This window comes from Mucor mucedo, assembly GCF_025094135.1.
Source record: "Mucor mucedo strain NRRL 3635 chromosome Unknown EV154scaffold_27, whole genome shotgun sequence".
Lineage (NCBI taxonomy): Eukaryota > Fungi > Mucoromycota > Mucoromycetes > Mucorales > Mucoraceae > Mucor > Mucor mucedo.
Genome location: NW_026252311.1, coordinates 234,056 through 253,922, shown reverse-complemented (window position 1 = coordinate 253,922; position 19,867 = coordinate 234,056). Strand labels below are relative to the sequence as shown.

Below are 19,867 nucleotides of genomic sequence, written 5' to 3'. Positions count from 1 at the left end.
AAAAATGATTAAATCATTAGCTGTAGTAGCCATACCATATCCACTCCCTAAATACACACCATCAGGGAAGCAAAAAAGTTCAAATACTTTAATGTATTGTGTTATCTCACAAAACTGAAGCGGGACGGTGGCAGATCGGGATTCGATTAGTTGCCATTGAGAAGCCAGTGTGATTTTGTTTCTAATTCAAGGTTAAAAAAAGGCTTTTTTGTAATGTGATACAAACGACTTCAAGTTGTCTGATCCGGTCTTCATATTCTTCATTGTGAAAGCTCGTTCAAATTATTATATCTTAAAACAAGAATGTTAGTGAACACTGTTTAAAATAAGCAAGGAATCAATTTATCATACCCTGAAGACTCAATCAGAAGATAATTCAATTCTTTGCTTACAAGTCTTCCGATACCATCAAACACTTTCAAGCTACCCTTATCTTTGATAAAATTTCTGGATGTAAGCTGAAGGATACAATGCGTATGTTGCAGGATGGTTTTTGTTTAAGCGCGAATTAGGATTCAAACACGCGACTAGCACTGTGGGCATTGCGTTTACCAGAAAAGTCGACTTTTCTATTACTGTAAACAAACGGAAAGCATCTCGTGCAGATTTAGGAGAAAAGAAAGTCTAGAACTTTAAATTCAAACAAATTCTTTATTCAAAAAATGCTTTCCCAAAACTTGATTAGTCTTTGTTAGCTAATGGTTTACAGTACACTCCGAATACTCTTTTGGCGGTTGATTTCAGTTTGTGAACTTTCCTCATGTGATTGCCAAAATTGTTTCTGTTGTGATAGCTCCTATCACAAGTACAACAGTAAAAGTTGGGATCATTTGGATTTGGTGGTGGTTCAGTTTTAGGTTTAGTAGATAGTGGTGGAACAATTTTCATTTCATGGACAGTCCTTATGTGATTGTAAAAAACTGTCTTATCAGCATACTTTTTTTCACAGGAGCGACAATAAAAGTTCGGATCAAACTGATCAGGTACCAGGTCAGGATTAACGATACCTATGCGATTGCAACTAAGTGGTGTGGTTTTAACATTATGTGCCTCGCGTATATGAATACGAAATGTGTTTTTCGTTGCGTAAGTTCTGTCACAAACATTGCAATAGTTATTGGGATCATGTTCATTCGGCGTCAAATGAGGATTAACCGCTGGTTCCTTAACTCGTATTTTATGCATTCCAAACAAATGATTAACATATTTTCCCCGAGTTTCATACATTAGTTCACAAGCCCTGCAAAAATTCAACGGATCATCCTTATCGGGTTCTAAATCAGTCATCAATATATTGTGGCTATACTTAAGGTGGGTTTGAAAAGTTCTCTGGTTGTGATAAGTTCTGTCGCAAGACTTACAATAACAATTAGGATCGTGCTTGTCAGGTACCAAATGTGAAGTTGTTATATTGTGAACACCTTCGATATGAGCGTGGTATCGTTTTTTACTTCGATAAGTTTTAGGGCATTTTTTGCACGCAAAATCATGTCTTTTTTTGCTAGGCAAGGATACTAAATAAATTGTCAATTTTCAGGGCAAATGAAAATTCGTTCGAAAGAAAAAAAGTAGTACCTTGAGGTTCTTCAGGAAGAGATTCCTCAAGAAGAGAAGTATCTTGGGGTTTTTCTTCTGGTTTAATGTCTATTTCTTCTGGAGTCTCAGATGTTGGTGAGGTTTCGTGTAAAAGTAAATCAAACTCTTTACTATTATCGACTTCCTGTTTAATTACAAGATCTTCCTTCACATGAGGTATGGTATAAACCTTTGAGCGTGACATTGTGTTTAAAACTTGATTCTTCGTAAGTGGAGGTTGATTTTCAAAACAAAAATGCGTCAACTTCACACAATATTATGGCTTGAAGTAACTCCTGAAATAAACTTGACAGTCACGAATTGTATAAAAGCATTACAATGTCAAGTTTATAAGATCCTTAGATTTTAAGTTACACACACGGCAAAAAAAATCTATATAGAATTACGAGTATGCGTAGGCGTATTGGATGAGTGTATATTTCTTACTGTCATCACCAACTATAAGAATACTCGTGCTCCCGATCCACTGATAGGGGATAACGTTAACTGGAAACAATTCTAACGAGTAGTATTTATTTAACCCAAGACGGAAACAAAGTATTTAAATCTATTCCAAAGCCAGAACGGTTGACTCATCATCAAAACCCAGGAGAGTTGTGCAACTTATAAAAAGGATCAATTATTTCACAGCAGCAGAATTCTTTTAGTTTATTTTTATCTCATTATTTCTCAGGTATATTATTTTCGGGTCTCTTAGGGACAGCCAAATTTTCTTAGGGACAGCCAGGGTGCACGTAGTCGTAATGTTGGGATTATGATACTTTAATAGATATCAAGAGGTCAATAGAACTTAACAACTTAAAATATATACACATTTATCACAAATAACATAGTTTAAACCAGTATATGTATTTGAAAGCTAACTTTCAGCTTCTCGTTTGACTTTACATAAATATTTCTGCGTAAGATTTAATTCAAACGAGCTCAAAGGCGAAAGAGTGATAATAGAACTGTCAAAATAAGTATAAATCGTTTGGTGTACATTTATTTGTATTTTTTACATTGTTTTTTTGATTGTATATCCTTGTTCCCATGTCTTCATAACATCCAAACCATAGATCTTACGTTGCGACTACGTGCACTTTGGCTGTCCCTAAGAAAAGCGTATTATTTTTGTCAAATACCACAACCATATAAGTTGTATATGGATGATTCCTTTTGTAGCTGTCTTTCTTGTAAATGTACAACTTGTCTAACTTAATTTGTCCATCTCAATTTATGGTAAAGTTATAAATCAATTTCTCCAGCTCGTTAGTAACATTGTGTTGCAAAAAAAAACTCGTGTATTTAAACTAAATTTCATGCAAAATTGATGTGATATTTACTTAGAACGGAAATATCAAGCAATAATATATAAAATCATTTTCTTACATATTTAAAATTATACCGTTCAAAATCTCAGTAGACAAGGTTTTGCAATTGATTCATCTTTTTTAAGCTGGTGTACTTTTGGTGTATTTCTTATAAGCTGGCGTACGCTTGGTCTACTTTTTCCTGGTTATTGTATTGTTGGTGTGCTTTTGTTACGTTCATTTCTAATTTGCCCATTCGAGTGGATTCACATGTGCTAAGGCGTATAAAATTTTTGCATCATTGTGTATAGACTAAGTCATTTCTGTACCTCTGTCAAATATTCCAAGTCTTTATCAATCGGTCAGGTTTTTTTTTTTTTTTTTTTTTTTTTTTTTTTGTTCTTTAAAAATACAGATGCTGAGACTAGCGATATGCACCTGAATAAAATAGCTGAATCTTTAATCTTTTCAAAAGAAACCATCCAGAAACTAGAAAAACTTATATTTATGCGAATTATTTTCAGTAGGAATCGCTTGACATCCTTAATCGAATCTCTTCCAAAAAGTGGGTGATATTTTTTTAAAGTAAAATCCTGGTTATGTTTTACGATCTTAATACTATCTTCGGAGATAAATACTAAATGGTCAACTCAGTTATCATTTTATCTGAGAAAAGATGTTCAGCAATGGATCTTTTAAAGAAAGTATTGAAGATACATATGAAAACACAAAATAGGTATTTAACAAAATGAAAACGGAAAAAAATGATATGTTTCTAAACCGAACATTGTGGAGTTGTCTGTGACTCTTCGCTAACTTACCTATTTTATTTATTGGCGTCTGATGTTCTGCTAATCGACTCGTTAGAAACTGTTTACTTCAAAATCTCTTCTGTTTACACCAGTTTGTTCTAAACCTGAATTTTAATCGATCTTATTTTTTGTTAATTACTTTTGTGGTATTTGACAAAATATTACATAGAAAAGTAATGAGATAAAAGTAGATACTACTCGCTAGAATTGTTTCCAGTTAACGTTGTCCCATATCAGTGAATCGGGAGCATGAGTATTCTAATAAATCTTTAGTATTACGAGACACTTATTTATCAGATCATGCAGCGGTTACTGTAAAAGATGCATACTTGTTTGTCAAGTGTAATTGGCAATAGAACATAATAGCTGATCATTTATTCATTATCTTTGTAATGAATAAATTACGATCCCAAATATAAAATGTCTTATCGATATTTGTATATTTGGTTGTAAAAGATAGGTATCTATTAATTCATACACTATTTCTTTATACTCTTTATCAGCAGTATAATTATATCAATATATAAGTAAATGAACCATTTATATTAATAGCTGTTCTATTCTCTCTCTGGGTAGCTAATCCATTGAGAGAACTATTAATATTAAGTTTCTCTTTCTTATAATTCTTGATTGATCTGAGAAGTTTCTCTTCTCGATCGGTGATATCGTAACTCAGCGGTATAGCATTCTGTATCCAACTGTCATTCGTATATCGTATTTAGGCCAATTATGCAATCTTTAATATAGAAGTATGTACTCGAAGTAGGAGAAGTTGTATAGCAATATACAAGCGTATGCTGATATGAAGCATCAAAGGTTGTTTTAATTTCATAGTTTATTTATTTAAACGATTTGCTTAATTATTCTTAAGTGAAACGTACCCAAATACGACAACTTTAATCGTTCGTTTTGTAGTCGTTTGCTTTTTAAACCAGCTATTTTTTGGCAAGATTTTCTCGAACGGTTTTACATCGACATTATCATAAAACAATAAAATACTCCTTAACCAACATATTGGGGACACACATGCCATTTTTGTATTATTTATAATTATATCTCCAAAAATATTGCATTTTAAACAACTAGTTCCTTGGTAACCTACAGTAACCTTTAATGCATTTTTTTGTTCAGTGTGGTACTGTTTCTTCTCACATCTTCATTCACTCAAAATAGAATATAAAGCAAAAATATTTGCCGTGCGCATCCCTCCCTTGCTCTCATTGCAGATTTTAGATTTTTGTATAATCCACCTCTTACACGCAACATCAACACCTTTGCTCCATGTTTATCTGTTACCGAAAAATGGAATAGAGTGACAGAAGCCGCAACATCAATAGTGATTGTTTTTCGTGTTCGTGTATTTTTATTCTTGGTCGTATGGAGGCGCTTTTATAAAAGAAGGCATTCGTACCTACACTTCCTTACAGAGATTGAAATAGGTCTACATACACTACCGCAATTCAGAAAAAACAAAAAGAGGTCTCACCGAGAATCGAACTCGGATCACCGGATTCAAAGACCGATATGATAACCATTACACTATGAAACCTTGACATGTTTCTTTTTTGTTTATTTAATATATAAACGCAATTTTAATAAAACATCACGTGACTATCACGTGTACAAAATAATTTGATTGGCTGAATTGATGCTTCATAAGACTTGTGTAAATCAACAGCCCAGAAGCGAAAGATGGACCAATGCTTATCCCGTTAAAATAGTTACTATCAAACCACATATAAATACGTTTTCACTTTGTATAATATTTTCTGAAAATAGTGTAAGAACATATCATCGAATCATAACGTCAATTAGAATGAACACTTTTAAGTCGCCCACATGCTTCATCAAGTTTAGAAATATTTTAATTCTAAGCAGTTACCTTACTCAATATCTATACAACGCTTAAAATTGTTAAATTATAATTGTGTAAAGCATTAACGACAAACAACTCCGTTCAGGTACACAATGTTTAAAAATATGTATTATTATCCATAATTCTTTTAAAATTAACTTATTTCCACGCAAGTTAAAGCAATAACTCATCTCACTTAATATACTTCAAGTTTGATAACATGTATACATCAATTATTGATATATACATAGAAAAAAATAAAACTATGAATAATAAATAGACATTGAAATTGCATCATTGAACTTAATAATTGAGTCCCAGTCACGAGACCCCAGCTATTCAGTACTGTAACAGCGACGATTTAATCGTATCAAAAATACAGTATTAAATATTCATTTAGTATATCTTGAGCTATTCTTTATTAAATTGAAAAACTAGAGCAAAAGTTATATGTAAAAGAGGAGTTCAAAATGATTTTTTTGTAATAACATTAAAACTTGTTTACATGCTATTTTTACTCATATCGGTAACTCTTCCTGCAATCGAGGGGTATTGTTTAACATAGTAGAGATATCGAAATATGTTACTAAGCACCTTTATTTTTACCGCTAGGTTTATGACAACTGACGACTCCCTTACCATTTAATTAAAATTTCAAGTTAAATTTTTTATTAACTTCATGGTTTGCTTACACAAGACAGCAAAAAATTAGTTTATATCTAACAGGTACCAATTGTAGGTACCCATAATATTAATGAATAAATCATGTGATCTCAAAAGGGAACGTTGTTTATAGGGTATTTTGTTTTTGTGTGGTGAGCGCGGGCCTTTATTAAACTTCGAAGCCTAACCATAATGTGCTCACTAGTAAAGAAGAGGGCAGTTTGTTTAGGGATGTCTCATATTACTTTCTCGTAAACAATTATTCTCAGCATAATATTTTATTTAATCAATTGCAATTAAGCCCATCTTATTATATATATATATACATATATATGCAACATATTTAGGCAAAACAGAAGATAATTGAATTCACAATGGATTTATCTGTGGTATAAAAAGGCTTTAAGGAATATAAGCATAGAGACTGATTATAAGTTATTAATACCACAAAAACACGTATATAAAACGGACGAAACTTATTCTGAAATTGAAAAATACATGTAGAAAGTAAGAAACAAAGAGACAAGGTTTTTTCATTGATCTAAAATAAAATTAAGATTTACACAATAAAAAAAAGAGAAAAAACTATATCCTATCATATCTCTGTCACAATTGAGCACCTTTGTGAGCCTTCAAGATATGAATTATAGCCATTGCTTTATCAGGTACAACATGCGTTAATTGAACACAGGTTTTTTTTGTACTTTCAATAGAAAAAGACACATTACGGCAATATAGACTCTTCTAAGAAAAAATAACCGAGTTAAATCAATTAATTTTTTGACCCAACGGGACTTGGGGGGGTAAACAGTGTAATGGTTCCCTCAAGGCATTTAGAATGGTGGGAGATATCGCTTGTGTACGATGGTGTATGATTTCAGTTTTTGAAAAAGCGCCAACTAAGCCACCATGGGTCAACAATTTTCTTTTTGTAAAAAATAATCCCGGGTCCTTCTTTTTTCTTGTTTGATTTATTGCTTATATCTATCTAATGTCTGCAAACAACATTTTTGTACAGGGTGGTGCTGAAGCTCAAGTAAAGTATTGCCCCTGCACGCGCGTCATTTTTTCTTTCGTTCTCTCTCTTCATCTTTTTCTCTTCTAATTTTACAAAACGAATTCCATAAGCATGAAAAAAAAAAAAAGAATGAGGAAGATAAAAAACAGAGAGAGAAATACAAACAGGATCCAGTTTTACTAATGCTTGAAACAATAGATTACCGATTTAGCTCTTTATATCTCCAAGTTGAGAAACGAGCAAGGTGATAATGAAGCACCCTATGTCAAGGGAGTAGAGGCTCTTGTAAAGTCCGATAAAGAAGCAGTCTATGTCCAACTCGCTAAAGACGCTTCCATCTTTTTAACCGAGAACGATAGAGAAGTTGAAGGTGCCTTCAACTTGATGATTGTCACTCTTTTGGGTGCCCCTCAAACTGTTTTAACCGCTGCTGTACAAGCTTTTGTCGACACTTTGACCAAGACCGAATCCAACAAGACCAGCTTGAAGCAAAAGATGTAAAGAAAAAAAAAACATAGTATAAAAAAAACGAAGCCACGATATTAACAAAAAGCATAAACAGCTTACTCAATTTGTATAACGCTCTTCCTGGTAACTCACCTCTTCGTTACAATGCCTTTGTTGGATTAGTTGAAGCCACCACACAAGCTGACGAGTTGGAATCACTTTACGGTCAATTAGAATATGTTGACGCCTGGACAAAGCAATGGGGAATCGATCAACAAACTCAACGTGATTTGTACGATTTTTTGAGCAAGACATTGCTCAATGCTGGCGAAGAGTATGTGTTATAAAAATAGAGAAGGGAAAAAAAAACATAAACTAAACAGCCAGCGAAAATTTTCTATAGGAAGTTGGCTTTAGACTTTTCATTAAAGAAGTTGGCTACTTTTGATGGACAAGACGAACAAGTGAAGTCCCTTGCCAAGGAGGTTGTTCTCCGTGCTATCAACATGGACAACTTTTTTGCTTTTGAAGATTTACTCCAATATGCCGCTGTACAACAATTGAAAGGTACTGAGGAATATCAACTTTTAGACATCTTTTTAAACGGCACATTGAGCACATATCAAACTTTTGCAACCACCCATGGTAGTTTGGTAGATTCAGAAAAGAACATTCACAAGATGCGCTTATTATCTCTTGCTTCTCTTGGATCCGAGAACCTCTCACGTGAGTTAACATATGGCGATATCGCAAAGAGCCTTCAAATCGAGGAAGAAGAGGTTGAGATGTGGGTGATTGATGTGATTCGTGCTGGTTTGGTCGAGGCTAAATTAGATCAACTCAACAAAACCGTGATTGTTCATCGTAGCATCTACCGTGTCTTTGGTCAAGAACAATGGAAGAAATTGAGCACAAGTTTAAGTGCTTGGAAGGAAAACTTGAATGAGATTTTGGCTGTGGTTGGTAATGCCAAGTTGATTGCTGGCGGTGCCTTGCAAGGTGGTGCCACCTCTTCTGCCGCTGCTGTTGTTGTCGAAGGTGAAGCCAAATAAATATAAAAAAAAAACTAGATTCCCCTTCTTTTTTTTTCTTAAATAAACAACTCTCTCTCTCTCTCTTTATATATATATATATATATATGTGTATTCAATGTTTATTTACATGGTGTGGGAGAGCCTCACAGTCTCAAATTTGTGAATCCCTCTTACGCTTCATTTTCTTATGGATAGGTTGATGTCTACGTTTATTGCGCAATTCATTTAAGCAATCTTCACAATACCAAGCACCTTTCGGTGGTTCATCCAAGCCCACACAATCCATATGGAACCATTCAAATGGACAGTTCTCTCCATCACAGGCCACCATTTCACCATAGGACACTTGTTGACAAAAGCAGTAAAGTGGTTCATCTTTATCTCGTTCTTCCTTCTTTTTACGTTTTTGGTTTCGGTTGGCAATCATGGTCTGATAATCGGGCTGCTCCAATTTGATTTCGACGGTATTATCATCTTCTAATTCTGAATCTGTATTGGTGGTTGTGGTTGCAGTAGATACGCCATGAGGTATTGTATAGCTACGCGTTTCCAAGATATGTGGGACAGATTCGGGATGTGCGGCATCGTGTTTCTGAAGGTCTGAGTCGAGTCGTTGAAGGTGTTTTTCCACCAGGGTTAAAGCTTCTTGCGCTAGATGGATGCGCTCGTTGGCTAGATCCTGGAGTTTTGCATAATCTGTTTCGATACGCTGAATCAAGACAGGTTCATGTTTTTTCAGACGCTCTCTTTTTTGAGGGTCGCCGTCAAACCATTGACGATGTAATTTGGATAATTCGTGTTGTGCCGATTTAATACGTTTTTCAGGTGCTACAAAAAAACCACTATTTTTTTCAGTGTTTTTCTTTATCTCTCTCTCTTTTGCTATTGCCTAAGGATTACCTTTTGCCTGATCGTTTCTGTTTTTGATTTCAGCCCAATGGTATCGTATCTCACTCGGAAGATTCTCCAGACCTAAACATATTTTAATTAAAAAAAAAATGACACTTTTTTTTTTTTATTTACTTGAGATATATTCTTGCAAATATAATCCAGAATCTTCGTGTATATCCACCGTGTTATTCTCCATTATTGTAAACAAGTATTAATGATAATAATAATAAAAATAAAAATACAGAAAAGAAAAAAAGGAAAAAATAAAAATAAAACGAATTTATAATGCATTTGATCTCCGCCTTTGTTGTATGTATGTGTGTTATTTTTTAAGGCAATCGAGCCGTAGTGAACAGTGGTATTAATCACTTACAAAAGTCCAGCAGTATTCGCATCACAAGTTATACTACTTGTATGGATAGTATTCGAGATTTCACCTGATTCAATATCCATGACAGATAAATGGCCGTCTTCGTGTAACAAGTAAAGCCAGGTATTTAAATTAATAATGCTGTAAATTTGGCATGAGCGTCGAATGAATGCACACACTTGACAGCACTTGCAGAGACCGCGTCTGGTAAGTCTATATATACTCCAGAATCTGCTTTTTATAAACAGGCGCTTGCTGTAACTCTACCATGAATGATGTGAATCTCCTCATTCTAATATATTATTCAAAAAATGATACCATATGGCCTTTGTGCAGTTAAGGATTATCATAAATCTTAATATAAATTTATTTCGGTAGTCCACCATATTGATTAGCTCTGGTCTATAGACTTCACATTTGATGGTATAGCTGTGGGTCCAACCTGCTTCAAAATGCATAAACATATCCACTTTCACCTCCAACCGCCCAATCGTAGGTCACCATTTCATTACGTAAGAAATTACCCGTACAAATCAAATGGCTTAACGGATATGCGAGCTAGTCAGATGAAAGGGTTGCTATGACTTTAACCCCGATGTTATGTATATCATTCTCATTATAGTTGTCATGGACGTTGCTACGTGCCATGGTGGATATACATGTGCCACGGAGATGCTATTGAACCAGTCTCTTTCTATTTATGCATACCCATATATAGGATTGTTTATAGTGCGCATAGTCAATGTCAAATAGATATCAGATGTTGAATGGATCGATTCTTGCTCAGTAACACTATTTAGTTTTAACAAGAAATGGAATTTCTACACCATTTTCACTGAGCATGATCTTGTTGATGGGTAATACCATAAAAGTGCATCATTTGATAAATTACACATGCTTCCGGTACAGACTTAGGGAGTATAATCGATTGCATGCAATTCGTAGTGTTGTAGGTATATAATTAGTAATTGTCGAACATCTTTCGCATATTCAAATACAGCATAATAACTCAATGGGGACAAGTCGATGCAAATTAAAAAAGATTTTTTTTTTTTTTTTTTTTTTTTTTTGGTTTTACCTTTACTTTTACTTTTTTGTTGTTGCCATGAGTGAATTTGCCGTACCAGAAGCACCTGTAAAAGCAGCACCACCAGCACCACCTCCATTACCATACGAAAAGCCTTCATGGAGTGGACCCTGTGTATATAACTACCGTCTCGAAGTTTTAAAAAACGGCACGAGTATCGAATCCATCAAGGGTCCCGCCAACAAGGAATTCGTCACATTGGGAAGACTACCCTTGTGTGATATTCTCATGGAACACCCTTCTATCTCTCGCTACCATGCCATCATCCAATTCGATCAAGACGGCGATGCCTATCTGTACGATCTTGACAGCGCCCATGGCACGCGACTCAACAAGAATGCGGTTCCCGCCAGAGAATACGTTCAATTAAAACCTGGCGATCAAATTCGTTTTGGAGAAAGCACACGTCTCTGCATCTTTGATTCTGAAAAACCTTACGATCCGGAAGAGGAGGCTTTAGAAAGGAGGAAAATTGCATTGAAGCAACGGATAGCCAAACAACGCGGCGAGAGTGTGCCTACACAAGAGGATAATGAAGGTATCTCGTGGGGTTTTACAGAGGATGCGGAAGAGATGCCTGAAGAGGAAGAAGGAGATGAAAAGGAAGCGGATGCTACAGAAATTGAAGCCAATTTGGATAAATCCGGTGATGCTAGTCTACTAAATGTGGAGGCCGAAAAGATGGCCTTTGAAGACGCTAGTAAGTAATTAAAAGCTGAATATAATGTATATACAGAAGATTTTCTCAACAAAAAATAATAATATTATGTAGAACGACGCAGACAGGATTTAGAAATCATGTATGGTGACGACAGTGATGAAGAATTATACGACAAGACGAAAAAGAAGTCGAAAAAGGTGGCCAAGGCCGAAACACACGACGAGTTAGTGGCTAAAGAGAAAAAGGTCATGCTCGATATCAAGTTATTAGAGGAAAAGATTGAAGAAAAGAAGCGAATGGGAACAGAGAAAAAGGAAGAAGATGATGAGGATTTGGATGCCTTTATGAGCAAATTAGCCAAAAAGCCATTGCAAGGGGATAAATCCCTTTTTGTGCTCCAGCGTGAATTGACACAATTAAAAAAGGTAATCAACACAGGAAAAAAGATCTAAATTTGGGTTTACTGACAAAATAATGATGGGGGTGAATTAGGATCATGAACGCCTTGTAAGACTGGTCAAGTTGACAAAACCTTCGCACATTCTTTAAAGCAACGCATGTTCTCTTAAATAAACAAGTGCCATCCAAGCAGTTTGAACAGATGGTAACATCATTTCACCACGCGTGATAAAGTTCTCCAGCTCCTTGACGGGCACATCATTCACAACCTGCATGTATTCTTCTGCATCTCTTGCTAAAGGGTTTTCATCCAACGTTGGGTTTAAACACAGATACGGAATAAATCGATTTTTACCCCATTTTAATTCACTGATACCGTCGGGTGAATGATCCTTGGGTAATAGACTGATCCATTCGCCTCCTTTCAAGTGGGCTTCTTCCGAGAGTTCGTGTTGTGCTGCTTGAAGAACACTGTTATGCTTACGCTTGTCGTACGAACCTGCGACGCAAGTGTATTTCTAAAAGGAAGAGACATGTTCAATCATCTTTGACATGTAATGCAGTATAATATGTGTAAGAGAGTCTTACAATTTCGTTTGTTCCTTGTGCATACTCCTTCAAGATACAGGTGGTTTTCTAAGGTAGGAAAGTGTTAAAAACGGATGTATATGTATACACTGGGTGGGGCTGCATATGTACCTTGGTGGTGTCAAAGGTGAATACAACGACAAAAGTAGGATAAGGTGTGTCATGACCTACGACATCCCATTGAATGACTCTTCCATCGTTGAATTGGGTTGTTCTGTCCCAAACGGTAATGTATCTAGAAGAATAAGTGAGTGTTCTACTCTAAAAGATCCCTAAAATAATGATCGTGCTGTAACCTTTTGTGAGAGACGGTTTCCTTGACAACCTTGGCTGCAGTGCCGTCTGTGTTGATAGTGAGGCTGGGAAGCATTTGGCAGCTACGTTCGAAAAAATATTCAATTTATCAGAGGTTGGCCTAAATCATTTTTTCTAGGAAATGAAGGAAGAAAATTGATTGGCTGCTTTAAAGCTACTAAGTTTGTGACCTACGTTGACCATCAGCAACGCCTGGATCTAACCTGTGGTAGTTGATACAGGCTCTGTTGGTGGATACCATTGATTTATTCTCTTTACAGTTCATGATAGAATATCTCACGGATAACTCCAACAGAAAGATTCTTTGTAAGAAGTTAAAAAATCAGCATATTTGGACTGCGGGGAAAACTCTTCCACAGTCTTTGTTAATACTTACAGACTTTATTTATACTCACAAAATTTGTTGAGGAACTGGAGTTAATATGCGGCGGGTCATCTTTAGTCTAAAGCACTTGCATGATCAACAATATAACTGCTTCCGAGCACCCACACTATAAATTTCAGGGCAGAAACAGGGCAAAAAATTGCTATTTGAAGTTGAGATGATATAGTGAGGCAGAGATAGTTTTACTTTATGTAAATCAGACACTTCTAAGCTTATGCATTTGAGGATATCTCAATAAGGAAGACGGATTGCGTACAAGTACATGCATTTTGTTGATTCGATCTATATTAATAAGTGAATATAAATACCAAAGTTGCATGTATTTTGCATACCGTGAGTCTCTTGCGTTCGCCTAGAGTAGGGTGTCACTCTGCGTGAGTTGGGTGTCAATTTGGGTGAGTGTTGTGCTTAAGGCTTGCTGAATGCTTCAGAGAAGACTACTAACGATGCAAACGATTGCTTGTGCAATAAAATGTAGCACCACTTTTTTGGGGGGTTTGCAACCGCTGATTGGACAGAGGGTTTAGTCGGATAAAGGGAGGGTACTATCATGAGTTAGTTACAATGGTGTCTTCTTTGGTTATTGATTTTGTTTATGATTTATAAGAGCCAATGAACGGATGATAATAAATGGTGGTAGTGTGTATGGAAATTGACATATTTTTATTTTGGGAAAGGGCGCGTGATCATCCCAAGCACTCCTCTTATAATTTGTGTGGGCGTATCACAAAAAAAGAAATAAAAATAACCTCCTTTTTTTCTTATTGATATTATTTCTTTACTTTTACTCCCCTTTCCTTTTTAATATTACACATATATCTGGAGAGAAAAAATAAAAAGAAGACAAGCGATTAGAGAAACAAACAAAGCCCATGTCTCATTCTATTAATGTAAGTTGGACATGCCTCACAGAAAGAAAAATTATGCTAAACTGACTTGGAAAGTCTCTCTTTGACGACGAGGAGTCGAGTTGGACACCTTTTCCTGACAATAATATCAACAGTAGTCGACGACCTAGTTTATTACCACACCCTTCTGACCTGAGAACATGGAGTTTTCGAGAAGAAGAAAAAGACCTGTTCTCACCCGGTTTTCATCATGTGGTGGCAGAGGAAGAGGCTTTTGAAAGGACTCGAAGCAAATCATCCGCAGCCATCATGGATATCTGGAACACCACCGCTGATGAACCACAAGAAGATTCTACATGGAGAGCAGTGCATTATAGATTTGAACAACGTAGATTATCCCTTGGACCCACTGTGTCATCATTAGAAAGGTGTGTGTGTGTGTGCGTGTGTGTGTGTGAAATTTATGCATGTCTTATTAATCACATCATTTTGGAAATCAGACGTCATTCATTAGCAGGTTCAATGAGCTCATTACTAGAATTAGAGAGTCTATCCGTTCGAGAAAGACCCACATCAATCATACCAGTGAACGAATCAGACTTAAAGAACACGGACGAGATGGGTAAAGGTACACGATTAGACGCCGATGTGCTGATGGATGCTGTATTTTATGTGGTAGAATTTAAAGGAGGTCGATGGGATGTGTTTTACAGTGCCTGTAACTATAAAAAGAATGAACTGGTGATTGTCGAGGCGGATCGAGGTCATGATTTGGGTAAAATCAGTATAGACAATATATCAAGAGATCAATTAAAAGAATACTATACCTTATTAAAGAACATTAATCATAACACTGGCGAATTAAATACTACCGACGGTAAACTGCTTTATCAACAACATGAAATTTTTATCAAATCCATCTTTCGTACTGCTCTCAACGATGAAATCACTCTATTAATGGCTAAAAGTCAGGATGAAGCCAAGGCCCTTATGGTCTGTCAATCCAAAATTAAGCAAAAGAAGCTAAATATGCAGGTGGTCGAGGCTGAATATCAATGGGATAGACGTAAGCTGACTTTTTATTTTGTTGCTGAGAAACGGGTTGATTTTCGTGAATTGGTGCGAGAATTATTCAAACTATACAAGACTCGTATTTGGATGTAAGCTTTAATATTTTTTTTATATGTTAAGGGTCATACAGCCTGACTAATTTATAAATTTATTAAGGTGTGCCGTCAATTCCATAAAAGCCATTTAAATAAAATAACATATTATTTTAATCCATCAGCCGCTTTTCTCCTATTGGTTAAAACTGTGTCTTTTTTCAAAGAAAGCGATTTTTTTTTTCCTTTTTTTCTCTCTCTCTTCTTTTTTTATTTATTTTATTTCTTTCTTTATTATTAACTCATTTAAACAGCTTAAATAGTCATGCAGAACTCAAGTTTTTGCGTTGAACAAAAAAAATATGCAGACCTTCATTTGAGCGATCTAAAGAAGAGTGCGCTAGACAGAACGACCGCGGCTTTATCACCAAAGACACCACCCGCAGTGACTGCAGCACTTTTATCCGATTCATTATTTCCACCCCGAAAACCTAAAGCGATGATTGAAGATAGCGACGAAGAGGACGGAGACGAAGATTCTGATAAAAAAAAAGATCCTTTAGCCACACAAGTCTGGAGATTATATACAAAAGCCAAAGATACCTTACCTAATGGCTCTCGTCTAGAGAACCTTACCTGGAGAATGATGGCCATGACTTTGAACAAAAAGAAGAAGGCTGAGGCAGAAGCTGCTGCTGCCGCCGCCGCCGCCGCTGCTAATGATGATGATAGCAGTGACAATATGGAAATTACACAGAATCAAGACATCAAGATGTCTCCTCCAAAACCAGATGATACAACCACCTTTCTCTCTTCGTCTGCTCCTCCCTATATGCTGGACTTTATGGGGAATGCTATGCAAGAAGATACCTACCATGAAAAGAGAAATGTCATGATTTATGGCTCTGCTAGAGCATCCACTTCTACATCCACTAGTCTCCACATGACACCCTCCAACACCACCACTCACAAGACAGACACTAATGTAAGTTTCATCTGTTTTTTTTTTTTTTTTTTTTTTTTTTTATATACTAACTTTTTATATTAGATGTTTACCAATGTCTATGGTACAAACAGTATTACAATTCCTGCAGACTTGGATATGGCTGATGACTATCGTGATTCAATCAGTCCTCGTTCCACAGGCTCATCATTTCAACCTTCCTCCATGGAATCCAACCACTATAATTACTTCAGTCAATCCGTACCCAGTTATCAGAACAATACACACTTACAATTCGGACAGCAATTGCAACAGCAACAGCAACAACAACAGCAACAACAGCAACAACAACATCATCAACACCAACAACAGCAGATGATGCACAGCCCTACCAATGGGTTATTTCCACAGTTGGGCTCTACTTTACCCGAATCACAGCAGGCAGCTTATTTCGCTGCTACACCAAACGAATCCACACCTTCACCTGCCGCTGTTTCCGATCTCAATGCGGGTGCCATGAGTTTTGAGGATTTATTGACTATGTACTATGTGAATGGAAACACTGCTGCTGCTGCCGCCGCTGCTGCCGCTGTAGCTACCTCCTCTTCTTCGTCTTCCATGGTGATGAATCATACAAATGAAGCTCCGTCTGTATCTCATTTTAACTTACCCCAGTCTCAAGGTACGGGATATATAATTTTTTTTTTTTTTTTTTTTTTTTTTTTGTGTGTGTGTGATTATTAAGACGGTAAAGCAATAGATGGGCTGATAACACCTAATGGACATTCACCAGTCAATGCATCACCCCTGGGCACATCATTTAACAATACGACACTGCATCGATTGAGCAGCAGCGGAAGTGAAAAGGAAAAGAAGGAAGATCAACAGAATAAAAAGGACAATAATACGATGTGTACGAATTGTAGCACGACCACCACGCCACTTTGGCGACGTAATCCCGAGGGACAGCCGTTATGTAATGCGTGTGGATTATTTCTAAAGCTTCATGGGGTTGTACGTCCCCTGAGTCTGAAAACAGACGTGATAAAGAAACGGAATCGTAGTGGCAATTCCAACACAAACCCAGTATCTTCTTCTTCTGCCACTGTCATAGCAACCACCACGACCAATGGATCCGCCGCTGCCATAGCAACCAGCACCATTGTCACAGGGACCAGTCATAATAGTATATCTTCTGTGAAGAATAATAATCATAATAATGGCAAAAAACCCAATCCGTTTTTACAACAACAAAACATGTATAATAATAATAATAGTAGACTTAATAATAATCAAATTCATATTGCTCCAACCTCAACAACAACAATAGCACCAGGGACATCCTCTGGAAGACCTATTACGTTTGCCTCTCGATGGGGACCTCAAACCATCTCCAAACGTCAAAGAAGGCATTCTATTGATGAGAAAAACCCACAAAACCCACAATTAAATCAACAACAACAACAACAAGGTGTGTTTAGAGTAGGCTCATTTCCCTCTTCTTCGTCCTAAAAAAAATCAATAGATCTATATCGTAACACACAAACACACACATATACCTTTTTTTTTATTTTTCATTTCTTTTTTTAAATTACTATTATACATGTATATTTATTTTTATTTTTTATTTTTTATTTTTTAATCTTTTTACTTGAGTATATTCACCAATTTGTGGAAAGCATGACATTCCGCATCCTTTTTCTTCCTTGATACACCTTCCGTGATAATAAAAACATTCGCATATCTTTTCGATTTTAAAATTACTCTGGCGCTAAAGACAGGGCCATGCGGGGGGCCAACTTGTTTCGTTTCCGATTCACAGCTCACCTTTTCTCCATTCTGGAGTACCAGAGATAAAAATATACTCTTGGATTGGCCGGGCATGCCAACAGCCACGGAAAGGGTGTTGCGATTGTGCTTGAATACTTCCTTAAAATGAGCAAGGATCTTTGGATTTGTCTCGGCCGCGGGTTGCGAACTCAAGAAAGGGTTGTAAGAATCAATGGTGGATTCAGCAGGTGTGGTATCCTCCTTTATTGTCATATCTGTGGGTTCCTCTTTTACTGTAACCATAGCAGACTCATCCGCTGTGACCTGTTCCTCCTGTGTACCCTCTATCTCGACAGCCATTGTTTCTTCTTCCAGTCTTGTGTTGATGACTTCCATCTCATTCGTGGTGCTAGTGATGGCAGTAGCGGGAGCAGTGGAAGCAGTGGGAGTAGGAGGTGAAAAAATACTCTCTAGGCCCCGGGCTCTCTTTTTGGTAGGGGATTCTGCCATGTCATCATCTTGATCCATATCGGAAGGACCTAATAATAATTTGGACAGGAGACTGACGGTATCATCATCTTGTTTAAATGCGATATGCACGTTATTAGGATCACTCTCCATCGCATTACTTGTGGTGGCGGAAGGATAATTGCCGTTAAGTTCGGATACAACCGCGTAATCTTCTTCGCTAATGGGCAAAGGATGTACGTCAGTGGATTCAACATTAGGTTGTTGTAATTGATTCAAGAAATCAGGATGCTTTTCCAAATGATTCAAAATATCTTGGCAGATGGCAGCTCTTGCCTTTTGTTTGGAATGTGCGATACGTGAATGGGAAAAGTAGATGGATGTTTGACCGAGTTTAGCAACGATTTCCACTTGCCAGTGTTTACTGGGGGTCTCCTTGACTGTAAATGTCTGTGATCCACCACCTTGTTGAACCATCTCATGAAACTTTCCAATAGGACTGGCTTGTTGGTTCATCTTTTGGGAAATAGCAGTTGCCTCACCTAAAGCGATGGCTGCCACTTGAATCACTGCATTTTCAATAAATTTTTCTACTGCTGTTAATCCATAAACGTGATACAATACACTGGATAAAAGAAGAAGAAAAAAGGTTGTCAACACACAAAAAAACCACTGTACATACACGAAATGAAGTTTTTTACCCAGCCATAGTTTGAATGATGTCTTGTGGCAAAGGCTGTGATACATTCTTCTTCAACTCGATTTCCTTCCAGATGATTTTATTCACGCGCTGCAAAGCGCGGAATTTTTTAGCAAGTGGGTCTAAAATCCTGTCATCGTACTTTGGGTATTGTTTGGCGAGAATGCAACGTACAGCAAACTGACAAGCTGCCTCTCCCACAAATGCGTATTTCTGTGATTATGTTATTAAAAGGAGAGAGAGTATTTTTTATAAGAGAAGTTTACTTTGTCGGAATCATCTTGACCGCCCTTTACAATCAATTCAACAAGTGTAGGTAACGCTAACGTAATGTCAAGTTGTTGACCATATTCATCCTTTATTCTGGAAAATGTTGTAACCAAATATTCTTCTAAGGAAGGTTGCTCTGGCGTCATTGTGCCATTCATTTGTAGAATAATAAAAAGATATATATATAAAAAAAACGCCAAAAAAAAAAACTTTTGAGTCTGGGTTTTCTTTTTCTAGATAGCGCGAAAAAACGATTTGACAGTGGATACACTAATAGGGACCACAAGTTACTTGTTTTGGACTTGTCTCAAACGGTTTCTACAAAGACACTCTAGTACTAATTTATACAAAA

At 36.5% G+C, this 19,867-nt stretch overlaps 8 protein-coding genes and 1 non-coding gene across 9 annotated transcripts; 4 read left to right on the top strand and 5 right to left on the bottom strand.

The window, feature by feature from the left end:
* Window positions 1–630: 630 nt before the first annotated feature.
* EV154DRAFT_502825 (uncharacterized protein) lies at window positions 631–1,888 on the bottom strand. Its single transcript, XM_051600836.1, has 2 exons — window positions 1,576–1,888; window positions 631–1,514 (listed from the first exon to the last, which is right to left on the bottom strand). Exons 1-2 carry the CDS (start codon window positions 1,778–1,780, stop codon window positions 682–684), a joined length of 1,038 nt encoding a protein of 345 aa, XP_051459616.1. The 5' UTR covers window positions 1,781–1,888; the 3' UTR covers window positions 631–681.
* A 3,289-nt stretch (window positions 1,889–5,177) lies between these two features.
* Window positions 5,178–5,249, bottom strand: EV154DRAFT_t42. Its single transcript has one exon. It is a non-coding gene; the product is annotated as a tRNA-Gln (tRNA).
* Window positions 5,250–7,109: 1,860 nt separating this feature from the next.
* EV154DRAFT_502821 (uncharacterized protein) lies at window positions 7,110–8,804 on the top strand. The gene is made up of 4 exons (XM_051600835.1): window positions 7,110–7,254; window positions 7,435–7,733; window positions 7,799–8,017; window positions 8,087–8,804. Exons 1-4 carry the CDS (start codon window positions 7,210–7,212, stop codon window positions 8,733–8,735), a joined length of 1,212 nt encoding a protein of 403 aa, XP_051459615.1. The 5' UTR covers window positions 7,110–7,209; the 3' UTR covers window positions 8,736–8,804.
* A 19-nt stretch (window positions 8,805–8,823) lies between these two features.
* EV154DRAFT_502819 (uncharacterized protein) lies at window positions 8,824–9,840 on the bottom strand. The gene is made up of 3 exons (XM_051600834.1): window positions 9,741–9,840; window positions 9,618–9,689; window positions 8,824–9,545 (listed from the first exon to the last, which is right to left on the bottom strand). Exons 1-3 carry the CDS (start codon window positions 9,802–9,804, stop codon window positions 8,869–8,871), a joined length of 813 nt encoding a protein of 270 aa, XP_051459614.1. The 5' UTR covers window positions 9,805–9,840; the 3' UTR covers window positions 8,824–8,868.
* Window positions 9,841–11,083: 1,243 nt separating this feature from the next.
* Window positions 11,084–12,178, top strand: EV154DRAFT_417346 (SMAD/FHA domain-containing protein; the record flags this gene model as incomplete). Its single annotated transcript, XM_051595784.1, has 2 exons — window positions 11,084–11,765; window positions 11,955–12,178. The coding sequence occupies 2 exons, from the start codon at window positions 11,084–11,086 to the stop codon at window positions 12,176–12,178; spliced, it is 906 nt and encodes a 301-aa protein (XP_051459613.1).
* On the bottom strand, window positions 12,023–13,274 carry EV154DRAFT_160707 (uncharacterized protein). Its single transcript, XM_051594154.1, has 4 exons — window positions 13,010–13,274; window positions 12,825–12,948; window positions 12,714–12,761; window positions 12,023–12,643 (listed from the first exon to the last, which is right to left on the bottom strand). Exons 1-4 carry the CDS (start codon window positions 13,081–13,083, stop codon window positions 12,272–12,274), a joined length of 618 nt encoding a protein of 205 aa, XP_051459612.1. The 5' UTR covers window positions 13,084–13,274; the 3' UTR covers window positions 12,023–12,271.
* An 891-nt stretch (window positions 13,275–14,165) lies between these two features.
* On the top strand, window positions 14,166–15,543 carry EV154DRAFT_502810 (PSP1 C-terminal conserved region-domain-containing protein). Its single transcript, XM_051600833.1, has 3 exons — window positions 14,166–14,303; window positions 14,358–15,421; window positions 15,489–15,543. The coding sequence occupies exons 1-3, from the start codon at window positions 14,286–14,288 to the stop codon at window positions 15,517–15,519; spliced, it is 1,113 nt and encodes a 370-aa protein (XP_051459611.1). The 5' UTR covers window positions 14,166–14,285; the 3' UTR covers window positions 15,520–15,543.
* A 102-nt stretch (window positions 15,544–15,645) lies between these two features.
* Window positions 15,646–17,932, top strand: EV154DRAFT_440351 (uncharacterized protein). Its single transcript, XM_051596922.1, has 3 exons — window positions 15,646–16,349; window positions 16,413–16,989; window positions 17,068–17,932. The coding sequence occupies exons 1-3, from the start codon at window positions 15,690–15,692 to the stop codon at window positions 17,817–17,819; spliced, it is 1,989 nt and encodes a 662-aa protein (XP_051459610.1). The 5' UTR covers window positions 15,646–15,689; the 3' UTR covers window positions 17,820–17,932.
* A 22-nt stretch (window positions 17,933–17,954) lies between these two features.
* On the bottom strand, window positions 17,955–19,661 carry EV154DRAFT_479632 (uncharacterized protein; the record flags this gene model as incomplete). The annotated part of the gene is made up of 3 exons (XM_051598270.1): window positions 17,955–19,170; window positions 19,247–19,458; window positions 19,512–19,661. The coding sequence occupies 3 exons, from the start codon at window positions 19,659–19,661 to the stop codon at window positions 17,955–17,957; spliced, it is 1,578 nt and encodes a 525-aa protein (XP_051459609.1).
* Between the last annotated feature and the right edge of the window lie 206 nt (window positions 19,662–19,867).